We start from the raw sequence: 14,736 nt of genomic DNA, 5'->3' as shown, positions 1-14,736 counted from the left end.
TTGATTGTGATTTTCATTATGACTTCACAACAAAAATTATTTCGTCCTCACCAATCTCGCCACATCTGTGGTTTTTAGTGAAGCACCTTCTCAGGTGTGGAGTTTGTTGAATGTTTTCCTGGTGAGCCTGAATCAGGCGCGGCTGCCAGACACGATCTGGAAAGCCTCAGTAACCCAGAGGTCAACATGGACCTGTGGTCTCCCTGTGAATGGAAGCAAGGTGTGGAGGTGATGGCTGGCAGGAGTTTTTGGAGCACTTTTCTTCGACTCCTGAATGCGTCGGATGAATTCCCAGTTCCCTTGGTGATCATGTTGATTTGTGCCATCGTCTGCGTTTGTCGCAAGTATAGACAGGAGCTGATCAGATGCAGTTATTAAAAACCAACTCATAATAAATAGACATCCAGACTTTTAAACCCAGCCCCGCCGTGATTGGCTGGCGGGCGGTCACGTGGTGCGGCGTGCCCGGAGCAGCGAGGAGAGGAGCCTGTCTGCCAGCAGCCTCAGCAGCGGCTCGAGCTGGATCCTGCCCGCTCTCTCGACTCCAGGAGGCCCCTTTTCTGCTCGTTTCCGCGGATTATTGTTCACCATGGGCGACAAAAAGAGCCCTACCAGGTAACGCGGCGGCTGCGGTCGAGCGGCGGCTGCTTCGGAGGCTCGTTCGGGCTCGTTTCTTCTCGTTCGGCTCGTTTCTCCGTTTTCACTCGCTCGGCTAGCAGGACGCTGCCGTCACTATGGCGGCTCCTCGCTCGCTGCCGTCGCTGACAGACAAAGGGATGTTTTCAGAGGAGACGCCCGGCAGCCCCCGGGACACTCTCCCGGCTCGCCGGAGCCTTCTGGGGGGGACGGTGTCGAAGTAGACGACGATCGATCGCGGTTTCATCGGCCGCCAGGCGGGATTCGGTGCCGTGAACGGAAGCTTCGCCGCCGCCGCTGCTGCTAGCCTAGCCGCGGTGCGCTCGCCGCCTCGGACCCGAATCACCCCGCTGACGCGGACCGGCCGGACTCCGCCGTGACACCCCCCCCCCCCCCCCGCGCCCCGTCGCTCGCGCGTTTGTCACCTGCATGTCATAACCTCGCGTCTGTTTAAATTCCTGAAATGTGGCGAGCGGCGGTGAAACCCTGAGTTGACATGTGTGTCGTTGTCAGGCCAAAGAGACAAGCCAAGCAGGCGGAGGACTACTGGGACTGCAGCGTCTGCACCTTCAGGAACACGGCCGAGGCGTTCAAGTGCAGCATCTGCGACGTGAGGAAGGGCACATCAACAAGGTAGCGCTGCACACACCCCCCCCCCCCCCCCCATAGGAACACCAACTTTGATGGCGGCTTGCCGTCTGTGCCAGGACTTGTTGATGCTGCCATCCAAGCGGCTCATCCATGATGCACTGGTGGGGGGTGGGGGGTGGGGGTCAGCTGCAGCTGCAGCAGCAGCAGAGCATCAGGTGAAGGCAGCACATGCGTGCCCCTCTACCTGAGCTGAGGTGAGGTGGACACGCTGGCTCATGCTGACAGATTCCAGATGTGGATTTTCCATGTGCTATTTTCTCTCATGCTGCTCCTTAAAGGGATGTTTCACCTAAAACTGAGCCCCAGCCACCCCCCCAACCCCCCACAGAGGGTGTTGCTGTCACCTCTCTCATCACTGAACTGGGAGGAGGCCAGTCTTCAGAAGTCAGAGCATACATAGTGAAGCCATCAATGCCTCCATACTGCTGGTCCGTAGCTTTGGGAATCGGAGGCCACAGTGAACAGAGACTACAAACATGGCGTCAGTGAGGTTTTTCAAAGCGACTGGTCGCGTTGAGGCTTCAGGACACTCGGATGACTTCAGACCAGCAAGGTGGAGGAATTTGGTGCTTTTATTATGTATGTTTGTATTACATTTTGTTCACCTTTGGTCTCCAGTTGAGGGCGATGACTGCAGCACCCTCCATCAGTTAGGGGAGGAGGAGCAGGTAATGGGGGGGGGGGGGCGGTAGGGGTAAACAGTTCCTTGAGTCCTCTGCCAAACTCAAAGCATTGCTCTGCTACAGCTGAACAACCTGGGATGACATTTCGATCCTTGGATTCTGGGTTACCGTCCCTTATCCAGGACATCATGGTATGGCCTGAGTGCTGGCTTTGTTTTTTGGAAGTGTTCATGATAGTAATGTTGTTTTTAACATAGCGGACCACTGACTAGGTGTAAAATGGTAACTCTCCAAAAAGATTTCCGTTCTTGTCTGTGTGCGTTTTCTCCATTGTCTGTCATTTATTATTCTGGTTTTGTTCCCAGAGGCTGTTTACCAGGTATTGCACTCATATTTGCACTTAGAAAATTCCTCCAGGTGAATCAACATTAACAGTAATGGGTGTTAGACATTTCTTTGGTTCTTCAGTCAAAGTGAATGTTCAGCAGAAGATGCTGGCTTATGGGAAACTGAGATGAAATCACTGTGCAACTTGAATACTCGATGACGGGATTCCTCCCGCTGCTCTGGGGAATGTTTCTGCTGAGAAGTGGCGTGTGCCATGGCGTGAATGCTTTCACTCGTGTCATCAGCAGCATGACGAGATGAGGTGGTAGATGAGTCATTTGTGGGTATGTTGACAAGTCCCCTCACGCTCTAACCTTTCCAGCTGTGGTTTTACAATGAGTGTCTTGGCTGACACGCCTGGAGCGCTGCACGCTGGGGGAATAGTCACTGAGAGAATCCCAAAGATTGAGTTCCGTCTTAATTGTCTGGCTCCCCTCCCCCGTCTCCTTTTCCCTAGCATGCGGCTTGTAGCTTCAGACCGCAGCCGGTGATGTAGGCTGAGCACGCTTGGCAAAAGCAGGAAGCAGCGTGCCGTCCTACCACGGTGCCTTGGCAACGGTCCAGGTACCGCTGTTTGGTAAATGACATCAGTGGAGTGGTTGTCACACACGCCTGTTTGATCTGAATTCTTCACCTTTGATGAGTGCAGTTGTGTAGTTGTCGGGCGGCCTTTTATTCTGATGAGTATTAATTAGCTTTGCCCCATTGTGTCACAGTAAAAGACAGGACAAAAAGCACCACGCTCTCGACTGAGTGATCCACAAGTTGTCTCGCTGCTTTTATCTGAGGGTTGAATGGCTGTGGAGATGTGTGCCGACTAATTAGTGAGCTCCTCACTGGTGGCAGGAGTCGGAGGAGTTCTCCTCTTAGCTGTGAAGGGAGATTTATGTGGAATGTGTGATTCGCGTCACTCGGTTTGTGCCAGCTGGCAATAGATCATCATTTGAAGGGCGACTGTTTTTTCCCAGTCCAGTGTGCAGCGACTTCATCTCACGATCACATCTGCAGGGTTCAAGCAGTCATGAAAAAACTGGAAGATTCATGAAATTTGAAAAGGGAAATTTCTAGATTTACAAAGGTTTTGGAAAAATAAATAAAACCAGGAAATTGTTGAAAAGTCATCAACCCAAGTGCAATATCAGATCTGGCCCTCATTTACTAGGTGTACTGCAGTACTAGGTGTACTGCAGTACTAGGTGTACTGCAGTACGAGTTTACAGAAACTCGCCGTACATGGAATGCATGAAGATCTCAGCTTTATTAATACGTACGTGAGCGGAGGCTCGATCCATTGTATCAGGCTCTTACGTCCTCTTCCTCTCAGACTTGAGCTTCATCGTCTCCTCAGTCTCAGTGCAGGTGACGCTAACATGTATGCACTCCGTGTGCAGCACCTGTCTACATGTATGTTGGACTCCCCTCACTCCTTAATGTGGGGGACGTCCGTTCAAAAATATCCCAGAACTACCAGCTGTACCAGCTGAGCTGATGAACATGCTGGTTTTTCTCTGCTACGGCCAGGTAGCAGAGCCCTGAAGCTCCGCCCCCTGCTCCTTGGAGCAGATCATTTAGACCTGGATGATTAAAAAAAAAAAAAAAAAGGATCGAAAACCAGAAACACAGATTGGTGCAGTGCTTAGTGTGCTGTTGTTGGCGGTGGCCTGGGTCACTTCTGATTGGGTAGCTCAGCTGTCTGTCACACAACAGAATATATATTAACTATACTATTAACTATTGTTATCACTTTGTGATTGACTAATCAGATTTCTCAAATCGCAGGTTTGATCTAAAATTGACGGCCCCAGAAACTTCTCTCCTTAACGTTCATAATATAAAGATTTAGGAATACAGACGGAACGATGGTGGAGTGGTACAGTACTAGGTAGGGATGCCCCGATGCAGATACCGGTATCGGGTATCGGCACCGATACTCCATGTGCGTACTTGTACTCGTACTCACAAAAGATCTCCGATACCACAACAACCAATACCACTCTTGCCTGAGCACATATGACGGCGGCGCGCTGAAAGACAGAAGCCAAAACACGACGCACACTTACGACGCACAAAGGATGCGCCCCCTTAAAGTGGACGCAGACAACCAACATTAGCTCAGCACAGCAGGACGGCAGCAAAGGGAGTAGAGATGTCCTGAACTTTTCCAAGGCAAGCAACAGCGACAAAAGCAAAGCTAACTGCCAATTATGCCCGTCGGAAATCTCGAGAGGAGGGACGAACAGCAGCGCTTACAACAGGAGCAACTTGATTAAACACCTGAAGAACCACGCCGACGAGTTCCGTGAGTTCGTGAATTCCGGCAAGCAACAACAACCAACTTTGCAGCAAACGCTAGCAAAGAGAGAAAAAATGTCCGGAGACAAACCGCGGGCAGTGAAAATAACGGAGGCTCTTACCCAATACATTGCTCTCGATGACCAGCCATTTTCGGTTGTTGACAGTGTGGGTTTTCGGCGTCTTCTTGGTATACTGGAGCTGAGATATGACATTCCCAGCTAAGTACTTGTATCGGTACCCGGTATCGGCAATTACCCAAATGTAAATACTCATACTCGTACGCTGTCTGTAAAAAAGTGGTACTGGTGCATCCCTAGTACTAGGGGTCTACATGGCTGCAGTACTGTGTGTGTACAGTACTAGGGGTCTACAGTACTACATGGCTGAAGTACTACGTGTCTGCATTATGAGTCAACAGTGTCACGAGTCTATCGTACTATGTGCCTGCAGTACTATGTTTCTGCAGTACAGGTACTACATGTTCACAGTGGTGCTTCCATGTGTCCTCCACCGCTTGCTGATGCATACAAGCCCCGCCTCCTCCAACTACCGACTAATCATTGATCAACAACTCTGGTCATTGATAAATCTGCCACTGATGTCATCAGCCCTGCTGACCACATACCAGCGAGCTCATGTTCCCACTTCCTTCATTTCTCTTTTCAGTCTCACATCAAACTAGTTGGTTCCGTTGATCAGGGGATGTGAAGTTTCAGTCTCCCGGTCAGAAGTTCCTCTTCTCCTCCAGATCATGCTCCTCCATGTGAAGCTGAACTGGAGGGGTGGGGCCTCCACAACCACAATGTACTGGAGCGTGACATTTCAACGATAATTGTTTGCATCCACCACGTTGATCAGTGGCAGGTCATTCCTACGCCGCCATCAGCATGGCACCATTGCTTTGGTACGCTCAGATCTCTGCCGGTTTTGACGTGGATCTCACTGTTGTCGCGCGCACCTTGAGCTGACACCGCTAAGAGATTTGATCTATTTGAATGTTCTCAATAAAAGTTCGATTGTTTCCTCACAAGTCCAGGCCCCGTCCTGAACGAAGCTGTGTCAAAGCCAAACATTCACATATTTGCTCATGCAGTGATTTCAGCACCAACGGAAGATCTGGGATATCTAGCTAGCGATCAAAAACACTGACTGGACAAGGAAGTGACTGCTAACCATTATTAGTAGAAGAAGTCCTTTGATAATGAGATTATCAGCATTGGATGGCTTTATATCTGGATTAGAACGAAAGAACTGGACAGGTGGCTCAGTACAACAACCCCGATCCGATATGGTAACGGCGGTTTACACCCTGGCAAGATTTCAGTTGGACTTTGTCCCCTACTGGTGGTAGGTAAGCCAGGTAACTGTCGGTCATACAGATCTAATTTGTGTTAATGGAGCCAAGAATGTGTGTTAACAAGAGCACGACTCCGACTGTGCATCAGCATGCAGGGGGGCCTCCCTCCCCTCAGCTGAGTGCAGCCCAGCGAACCTGTTGACCCGGCCCAGCGCAGTGATGTAACATGATACCTTAGGAGGCTAAATCTAGCTCATGCCACACTGACTCTTAAACAAGAAAACTCCCCGCCTTTTGCACCTGACCTCGATGCTAATTTACAAGTCCAAGCAGCTCAAGTGTTCAGCCCGACAGTCGGATCTGGGTCTCTGGTAATTGGAGAAGGGTTTGCATTAGCATCCCTGTGAGGTGCATGCGATCAGGTTTAAATGTTTCTGGCATCTGAGCCCAGGCGCTGTGTGAACGTAACGCTGTGTTGCTGTACATCAGTTTGCTTTGTGGCGGTGTTTGGTATGCGCTTCTGGCAGCCGCGGGGCCCAGGGAGAAACCATTAGGAGCTCTCTAAACTTGATTGATGGCAGGGATCACAGGAAGTCTTGAGGTACCTCAGTCTCTGACCGCTGTGCTGTTGTCTGCTCTTCGTTTCAGCCCTTCTCAAGAAGCTTCCATCTGTGATTTCTAAAGAAAAGAACAAATGGGTGTTTCTCATTTGTTGGCAAAATGCGGTGCGTTGACTGAATTTAAACAAACGAAATGCATCAGCGTTTCCTGAAGGATGTAATTTTTAGGTTAGCTACAGCGCAGTTCCGTGAATCTATGAACATGTTCCTCGAATCATGCTGATGTGCAATTAAGTCACCGCCATCTATGTAGGTAATCAAAATATGTTATTGTGCAGCAAATTGACAAATGGATGAACGGACCAAAGACAAATGAAGGAAGACCTAAAGTACTGAGGCGTTGCCCAATCATAGAGTTTTGGAATTCAGGAACGTGAATGCGACCACGGTAGAGTCAGGTTACATGTCAGACTCCCAAAGGTTTTTATTGACGGGATTTCAACACCTCTTTTCATCACTACATAAATCCATAAAAACTGAGTAGGCATTACAGTCTATTTTAGCCATGTTTTTCAGAATGAAATGTGTCATAAATCAGGCCGTGAATGACATGAACAAACCCCTGTGTGAAAACCTTCAGAATATCGATTAGAATAAAACGTGAGAGTTTGCTGTCTGAGGTGGAGATTTCTACCTCCTAACATGGAAAAATCATCATCTTTAAAACCTGTTCTTCCAGCATTAAAAAAAAGAATATCTTCACCTCTTATTTGAGGGATGTAGCAACTTCTAGTTTTGAGGTGTATCATAATTCTGCTGTCCTTGTAAAGTGTCATGAGATAACTTTAGCTGTGATTTGGTGCCATACAAATAAAATTGACTTGAAAGCCCTGGAAGAGTTATCTTTATGTAGTTCTATATATACAGTATGTACTTATACATACAGTAGTTCTACTTTTACCCTCTGATGGGTGACTTCAGTAAATAATCACAGTACAAAGCAAAAGGGAAAATTGAGGTAAATCATTTAAGAAAGACTCAAGAGATGGAAATTGTGTGTAAACAGATGCCAGTAATTTATATATTTATCTTTTGCTACGGTGACAAATTTTTGTTGTTCTGATTCTGGTACTAATATCAGAACTGCAGCTGATTCATGCGCAGATTCGGGCTTCAGTATCAGCCGGTACTTGAGGCTATGTCTATCTGATACCACATTTTGATATCAAGAAAAAACTGATGTATTTATTTTATGAAAAGCGGGACCACGTTAGCTCTGCTAATGACGCTTAGAGTTGCAAACTTGAATCAAATCCTCTACTTTGCTGCCCTAAAAAGCAACGCAGGGATTTCCCTTTGCAACTCCTGCTTAAAAGCAGCAAAGAAGTCATTTTCATGAGAAAGTCCCTCCAGTAAAATGGCGACATGTTCAGTGGTCAAGGTTGAAATATGTTGGGGTCCAACGCCGGCGTTGTTCTCAGGTGTTTCAAGGTGCTTCACGCCGATGAACGTGGTGAGTTCAGCGAGATAGATGGACTGCAGCAGCAAACACTGGCAACCACTTTAAAACAATGCAATGCATCCCACCAAGACCGCTTTAGTGAAGATGCTCTCATTCATTCCCTTTTCATGCCTTCATCTTTGAAGTTTCCTTTGCATTAAAGTTGTACAAATAAATGTAAAATGGTATGAAATTCTTTAATTTGTCCAAATTTTGGATGCACTAGCAGTTCACTAAGATAAGATAAGATAAGCCTTTATTTGTCTCACAATGGAGAAATTTGCAGTTTACAGCAGCAAAAGAGCAAATAGTATACACAGTACATGATAATATACACATCCAGACATCTATCAGTGCTTAGACCTATATATATTCACACTATATACAATAATATATACACACAATATGAGTGTACATCAATATATATACATCCCATACATAGGCAAATTGATAGATGTAGCAGAGAAAAAGTGTCTGTGCTGTTAAGTGTTCCAGTGAGAAATGGAGTCCAGAGTTCAGGTGTGACTGTTAAACACTGAAGGGAATGGAATGAGTTAGCATAACTGCATTAAACTGAAAATATACTCAGCTACCTTAAATCGAAGCTATATCAACATTGTGGAAAGGTGTCCAACAGATTTGCATGCACAAGTATAACAACAGATAAACCTGTATACTTCAATAGAGTAGAGAACAATGAGCATCTTGAATGCAGCATTGACAAAAACCTTCACACCTTCAACCATGTGAGAAGCAGCGATCAGCATTAGGCTGTGGGATGTAAGAAGACGTTGAATTAAAGTCCCAATGTCACCTACTATCTGTCCCTTTCAGAGAGTGGGACTTAGCAACATGCTAACGCCACTCACCCATTCAGCAGTCAAACAAGTTTGGCAGATCATCTCAGCAGGTGGAGATCTGTTGGTCAGTAATGGCGTGACCAGTTAAGAGTCAGGTTAACGGTCTAAATATGAACGTGACATGAAACATCTCTGCACTACTGACCAGCAGCCACGCTGCTCCGTGTCAGCCCCATTCAGCTGACTACCACAGGGCGCCGTTTCCTGTTTTAGCTGCACGTCTACTCTGATTGACTACGTGCTGAATCACATCATTCACGCCAACTGACTCACAAATCTTTCAGAAACCTACGGCTGTAGTTGTATTTATCAAGTAACCATTACATATGCTGCTGTTCACTCTTCACCATCAATCATTACGATAATGAAACGATTTAATCATTTTTTAGTTTTTGGTTATTGTTCTTGCCAGTTGTCCATTTGAAACCTGGGTTAACACCGCCAGCACAGCGCTGGTGGTTTCACCACAGCTCTCACCGAACATCCATATCATGGAATGCAATACATTACTGGAGGGAAGGACGGAAGCTTTCAGCTGCAAAAGAGAGAGTGTTCAGGCTGGTGTGGTTTACTGTCAGGAAAGTGGCAGATCACCATGGTTGCAGATACTCCAGCCCAAGTTGTGCCTCAGTTGTAGACTTTGACAGATGAAGATGTGGTTTGTATTCAGCGCTTGGCCTCATGAAGAAGCCACCATATAAACAATAGGATGGGACTGTTACAACTAAAGTAATAATAATTATTATAACTTTATTTGTATGCACTCTTCTAAACACAGGTGCAGGCACATAATTAAAGCTTAAAAACTGTCATGATAAAACAAGCTGTCTCATGAAACTAACGTAAAAAGATCAAAGTCAGTTTTAGCAGTGAACATGAACTGTAAAGCACAGACAAAATAGAGACAAACTAGAAAAGAGCAACATTAAAATGTTGGCAATACATTTTATAAACACTGGTCTGTACGGATGTGTCTTAAAGCTTCTTAGATTGAGGCAGTGACTCGGCTGCTCTGATATTTAGGGGGAGTTTGTTCCATAGTGTGTGGGGTGGGGGGGCATAACAGCACGGCCCCCTTTGTTTTTGGCCTGGTCTGTGGTACCACTAACCAAATGGGACTCTGGTTTGCGGGGTCTTGGAGCAGAATGAGCACTAAGTAGTTGTGAAATGTGAAGTGGAGCAAGACCACTGAGTTCGCTGGGAGTCAGAGGCTCAAACGTGAGACCGCAGGTTTTATCAGGAGCCAAACATCTGCGACACATCTCTCTCTCATAGGTGTGCATTTTAAAGCTGGAAAATTAGCTGTGTGTGTGTGTGTGTTTGTCTTTCACAGTGATGGAATGGAGTCATTATAATCTGTGGATTCTACCACTGTCACATTAAGGCAAATTGTCTAGGATAATGGAATTACATAAGGGGGACATGCTGGCACTTAATTTCTACATGTATCTGCTCTTGGATGCCCCCACCCCACAGCAGCCTGAGCTCAGTTGAAGCTGCTTTTGCTTATCCAGCACTGTAAGCATCTGCACTAAAACCCGAAGCGGGGGGGCCCTAATCTTTTCATGTTAATTGCCAGATTTAAAAGTTCTTAATTACTTCATGGGATTAGGCAGAGTGTGAGTGATTAAATACAATAGCTAATTTGGCAATTTGACAAAACAGAGAAATGTTGTGAGCGCTGTGGCATTGGGACTCCTCCCAGTCAGGGAGAAAAGATGAGGCCTGCAAGTGAGTGTGACAGTGAGTCTCAGAAATGCAAAATCAGAAAAAGGCATATGAGGACAAGGCGAGAGGGGAAGAGGGAATTTAAGTGTTGAGTCACGGCTCGCTGAGGAGAATGGAAGGAGGCGCACCAGTACAAGGAGGGAAACCGAGCAGTAAAGGGACGAAGAGGGGTGTTGAGCGTCTGAACACAAGCGTGTAGAGGAAAGGGGGTATGAATGGCTGCGAGGGTGATGTGCTCACTCAGCCAAGACTCTCTGGGGACTGAAGCAAAGCGAAGCACATTATTATCCGGGGAGGGAGAGAGCCAGAGTGGACAGGCCTTTCTCTTTCTACCAGCACCACCATGCATGCACATTTGAAATGTCATCAAGTGTACATGAGATTAGCAGAGAGAAATGGAATATATTCTCTTGATAAAGGGATGAATGCCTCGTGAAAGGATTGGATCTCAATCAAACATAATAGTTCTTAGCGAGTTGTTCATCTGAGTAATGCTGCATGTCTGCCGTCTAGGTAAAGCTCATAAATCTGAGTAACTCAGAGTGGATGCTTTGTGGATGCCCTTGGTTGCCACGTTCTCTGGCTCACTTGTTTCTGGTTAAGCATGTTGGGGGCTGCAGTGCTGCATGGCACATTTCATGAATTCAAACCAAGTTTAACCAGGCAGCGCTTACCACTAAGAAGCAGAGCAGCAAAAGAGAGGCGGGGAGGTGGAGAAGCCGAGGTGTAGGGAGGGTGGTGGTGGGGCGAATGCACAGGGAGAATGACGGAGTGGCAGTGGAGCCGAAAACAACAGCTGAGTGGTAGTGAGCCATACGACACGCTGCAGGACGGAAGCAGCTCATACATGCCTTAGAACCTCTTACTTTGTTTAATCTAGGGCGCAATGAGATGGCAACATGATGGAGTCAGTGAAAAGATTGAAGAGCATTTTTTTTGTCCCCAAAACTTAACGCACAATCCCACCGAAACTCAACGAAATGAATAAAACAGAATGAGGCCAAACTATCCACCTACTGTAATACAAAACACGAGAACAAAACCTGGCTCTTCTTTACAAAAGGGTGTTCAAACCCATACGGAAGTGGCCACCATCCACTGCTGAATTAGAGTTTTATGGCATCAAATAATGCTAAGCGTGTGAAATGTGTGGGTACTCAAACTTGCCTAATCCTTTCTCCCACCACATACCTGCAAAGAACAAAACCACAGATTCCCTCAGAGTCGCTGGGTCACCGTGCAAACGGAGCAGAATAAGAGAGCAAGCTCCTCAACCAGGTTCTCCGTATGCAGCCGATCCAGGAATGGTCTGGTGAAGCTCAGTCACCTCATCAACACCTGAAGCTCAATCAACTCCACAGCAGCGCTCTGCTCCTGCACACGTGCCTATGTAGTGAGCCTGGCTGCCTGATGACGCCAGGCTCACTGGCACAGTCATGGAAGCAAACCTAAAAGAATTTTTGTACACGCAAACAGACACAAGTATTTACATCTTCTCTTCAGATTCCTTGGGCAAACTCTATCTCTTAGCCAGCCAGGCTCTGGTACTCTCTCAGGACGAGCAGCACCAGCCAGTAAGGCACAAACTGCCTGGACACATGCAGGAAAGTTGGAACACTTTTTTTTTTTGCCCCTGTGACAATTTGTTGAGTTTCTACAACTGTATGTCATGGCCGACTGTTATGCTGTGTTGGTGTTTGTGGTAAATATATTAGGTGAAGATGCTTCCTGGGATATGGGAGCCTGCTGTACATTCGGGTTGAACAACTATAATTTGCCGTTTCAAGCACTCAGGTGCGCAGCTGCCACTTCTCGTCTATGTAATGTACAGTCAGGCGAACATCGGGCCCCATGGTTTGACTGGACCACAGGGCAGAAGTGGCTGCAAAGTATTTGACATATCTAAGCTCTGCAGCAACCGTCTCCCTCTCTGTGTTGTACATATTGGGTAGAACAGTTTTGGAAAATATTTTCTCGATGGAATGGTGTACCTCTTGTCGGCTACCTTAATGAGGCGTTTAAACCCCGGGCGCTCCACTGTAGCTATTGGAGCTAAATCCTTAGCTATACAGTAGGCTATGGCGTTGGTCATTTCTGTCCACCTCTTGGACGTTCTCGTACGGTGTCGCTGCTGCAAATGCCTCCGTTATGGGCTGCTGTCTGGGAGTGGCACTTCTCAAACCCCCTTGCGTCTCGCTTTGAGCTTTTTGCAAATCTTCGTACTCAGCTGCATGATTGTGCTTCAAGTGGTGGAACAGGTTCGACGTGTTGCCTTGGGTGGAAACAGTAGTTTTCAGACACACTTTGCATTTCGTGTTGTTTTGCTTGACGTCATTTTCGTGGAACCCAAAATATTTCCAATCAAATTTCTTGTAGGAACAAGCACGACACGATCTGTTTCTTCCAAACAAACTTCCTCCAGTGCACTAGCCGTTTCAGTTGCCATTTTCTTCATCTTTTTGGCTTCTGTTCACCTGGACGGGTGGAGTCACGTGACTACACACGCTGTAGACCGTCTTAAAGGGGAATGCACGTAGCTGAACAGCGCACTATTGGCACACGCAGCCAAAAGAGGCAGTAAAGACTTTTATTTTAAGGATTAAGAAAAAAAAAAAGAATTTACCAACATGGGCAAAATGACGTCGATTATTGTCAGAAATTTCGGTAATGATAATTTTTTGGTTTATTGCCCAGCCCTGTATAAACTTCAGTCGTAGTTTTCCTCATTGGAAATGAGACAAGAAGGTGAGAAATGTTGTCGTGTGATTATCCTTCTCCTCTCTGGAGGTGTTGTGATGCAGGATGGACTGTGAGCTGCCTGGCTAGTGTACACTGTGGTTGGTTAACAGGCAAGTAGTGGGACTGGAGCATGCAAATCAACAGAATGAGCCATAAACTAAAGAAAAGCATTGCCAGTGACTGGCCAGACGGAAAAAGACATAAGAAAGATAGATGAACTTAACTAGTTTGGAGATGGGCTGTCATCATCACACCAGATGTGTGTTATCAAAGACAAACCTATGTCATGTCAACATCACCTCCTAAGCCATGCAGAAAGGAAGATTTACAGTTGGTGACTTCCTATATCAGGATGCTGTCACACCATGGTAGTTACTCTGGCTCCCGCCCAGACAAGATTGGATGGAAATGATGGTTTCAGGGAGCTAACAGGAGTACTTGACCCCAGATTGGAGCTGCCTGGCTGAGAGGGTGGAGGCAGATGGTGAAACTGTCTGATTATTCTGATGTGTGGTCTAGACGCACCTCTGAAGCGCCACTAGCCACTCTGATACCGTCCTCACTAGAGATGCATCAATCCTATTTTTCTTGACCGATTCAAATATCCAATTCTCTGGTGAGTGGGGCTGTCCGATTCTGACCTTTTGCCGATCCTTATTTCTTTCTATTCATAATTACAGATATTACTCTTAACACTTTCCACCAAATTGCATGAGTTCCTGGATCTTTTCTCACTTTAACTACCCTAAAAAAAATACTTGAATAAATAAATCAAAGTGTCCTCCTACCGGAAGAGGAACAGTAAACTTCTCTTGAACGTGAGTGTCTGTCTCAGCTGTATGTGAGTGTCCGTGGCCGATGAAGGGAAGCAGCTGGGTGCAGCAGCAAGAGGCAGGAAAAGGCTGCAGGCCGGTCCTGGGCCTTGAGCACTGAGCTCTGCCTACTAGCATGAGCCGCTTCCCTTTGTTAGCCTCCTCAAACTGGGCTGATCACGGTGCTCCTCCACCGCTTCAGGCTCTACTGGCTTTGCTAACTTGCCCAGATTCTGCTGCTTTGGTCATTGTCTTGTGATTCACGTGTTTGTATCAACTACATGTGGAGTCACTGTTTATATTGTGTCATTTTCGTGGCTGTTTTTGCGATTGGGAGCCTTCATGTCATGTTGTATTTTGAAAATTGACCAGATTTACTGCAATTTGTGTGGACATTTCCTGTGTGGCTTGATCTGCTCTGTGCACATTTATGCATAGACAGTTGGTGCATCATTTCCCAGAATTTGGGATTACGACTTTAGAAATGGTGATTGCTTTCGTAGAAAAAGGAAGTAGAAATAGGAGGACAAAGTTAAAAAAATAAACTGGCAAATTATAGAAAAACATAGAGAACGAGCTAACACAATAGGGTCTTCGCCTGAAGTACCTTCATGCCCTAATAATAAATCAAAGGGATCAGATTTGAG

The 14,736-nt window shown here is 46.5% G+C and overlaps 1 protein-coding gene across 1 annotated transcript in view; it reads left to right on the top strand.

Annotated features, from left to right (window-relative positions):
• Window positions 1–435: 435 nt before the first annotated feature.
• rybpb (RING1 and YY1 binding protein b) overlaps window positions 436–14,736 on the top strand; it is a 48,061-nt gene continuing 33,760 nt past the window's right edge. The window contains exons 1-2 of the mRNA XM_086197273.1: window positions 436–615; window positions 1,150–1,269. Of these exons, the coding sequence (XP_086053399.1) occupies window positions 590–615; window positions 1,150–1,269 (146 nt within the window). The 5' untranslated portion in view covers window positions 436–589. The remainder of the gene's footprint in view (window positions 616–1,149; window positions 1,270–14,736) is intronic.

This window comes from Aulostomus chinensis, chromosome 3, assembly GCF_037954235.1.
Source record: "Aulostomus chinensis isolate RoL2024-O1b breed Wild chromosome 3, RoL_Achi_v1.0, whole genome shotgun sequence".
NCBI lineage: Eukaryota > Metazoa > Chordata > Actinopteri > Syngnathiformes > Aulostomidae > Aulostomus > Aulostomus chinensis.
Note: the sequence above shows the minus strand (reverse complement) of the source record. Positions and strands in the feature narration are given on the sequence as shown.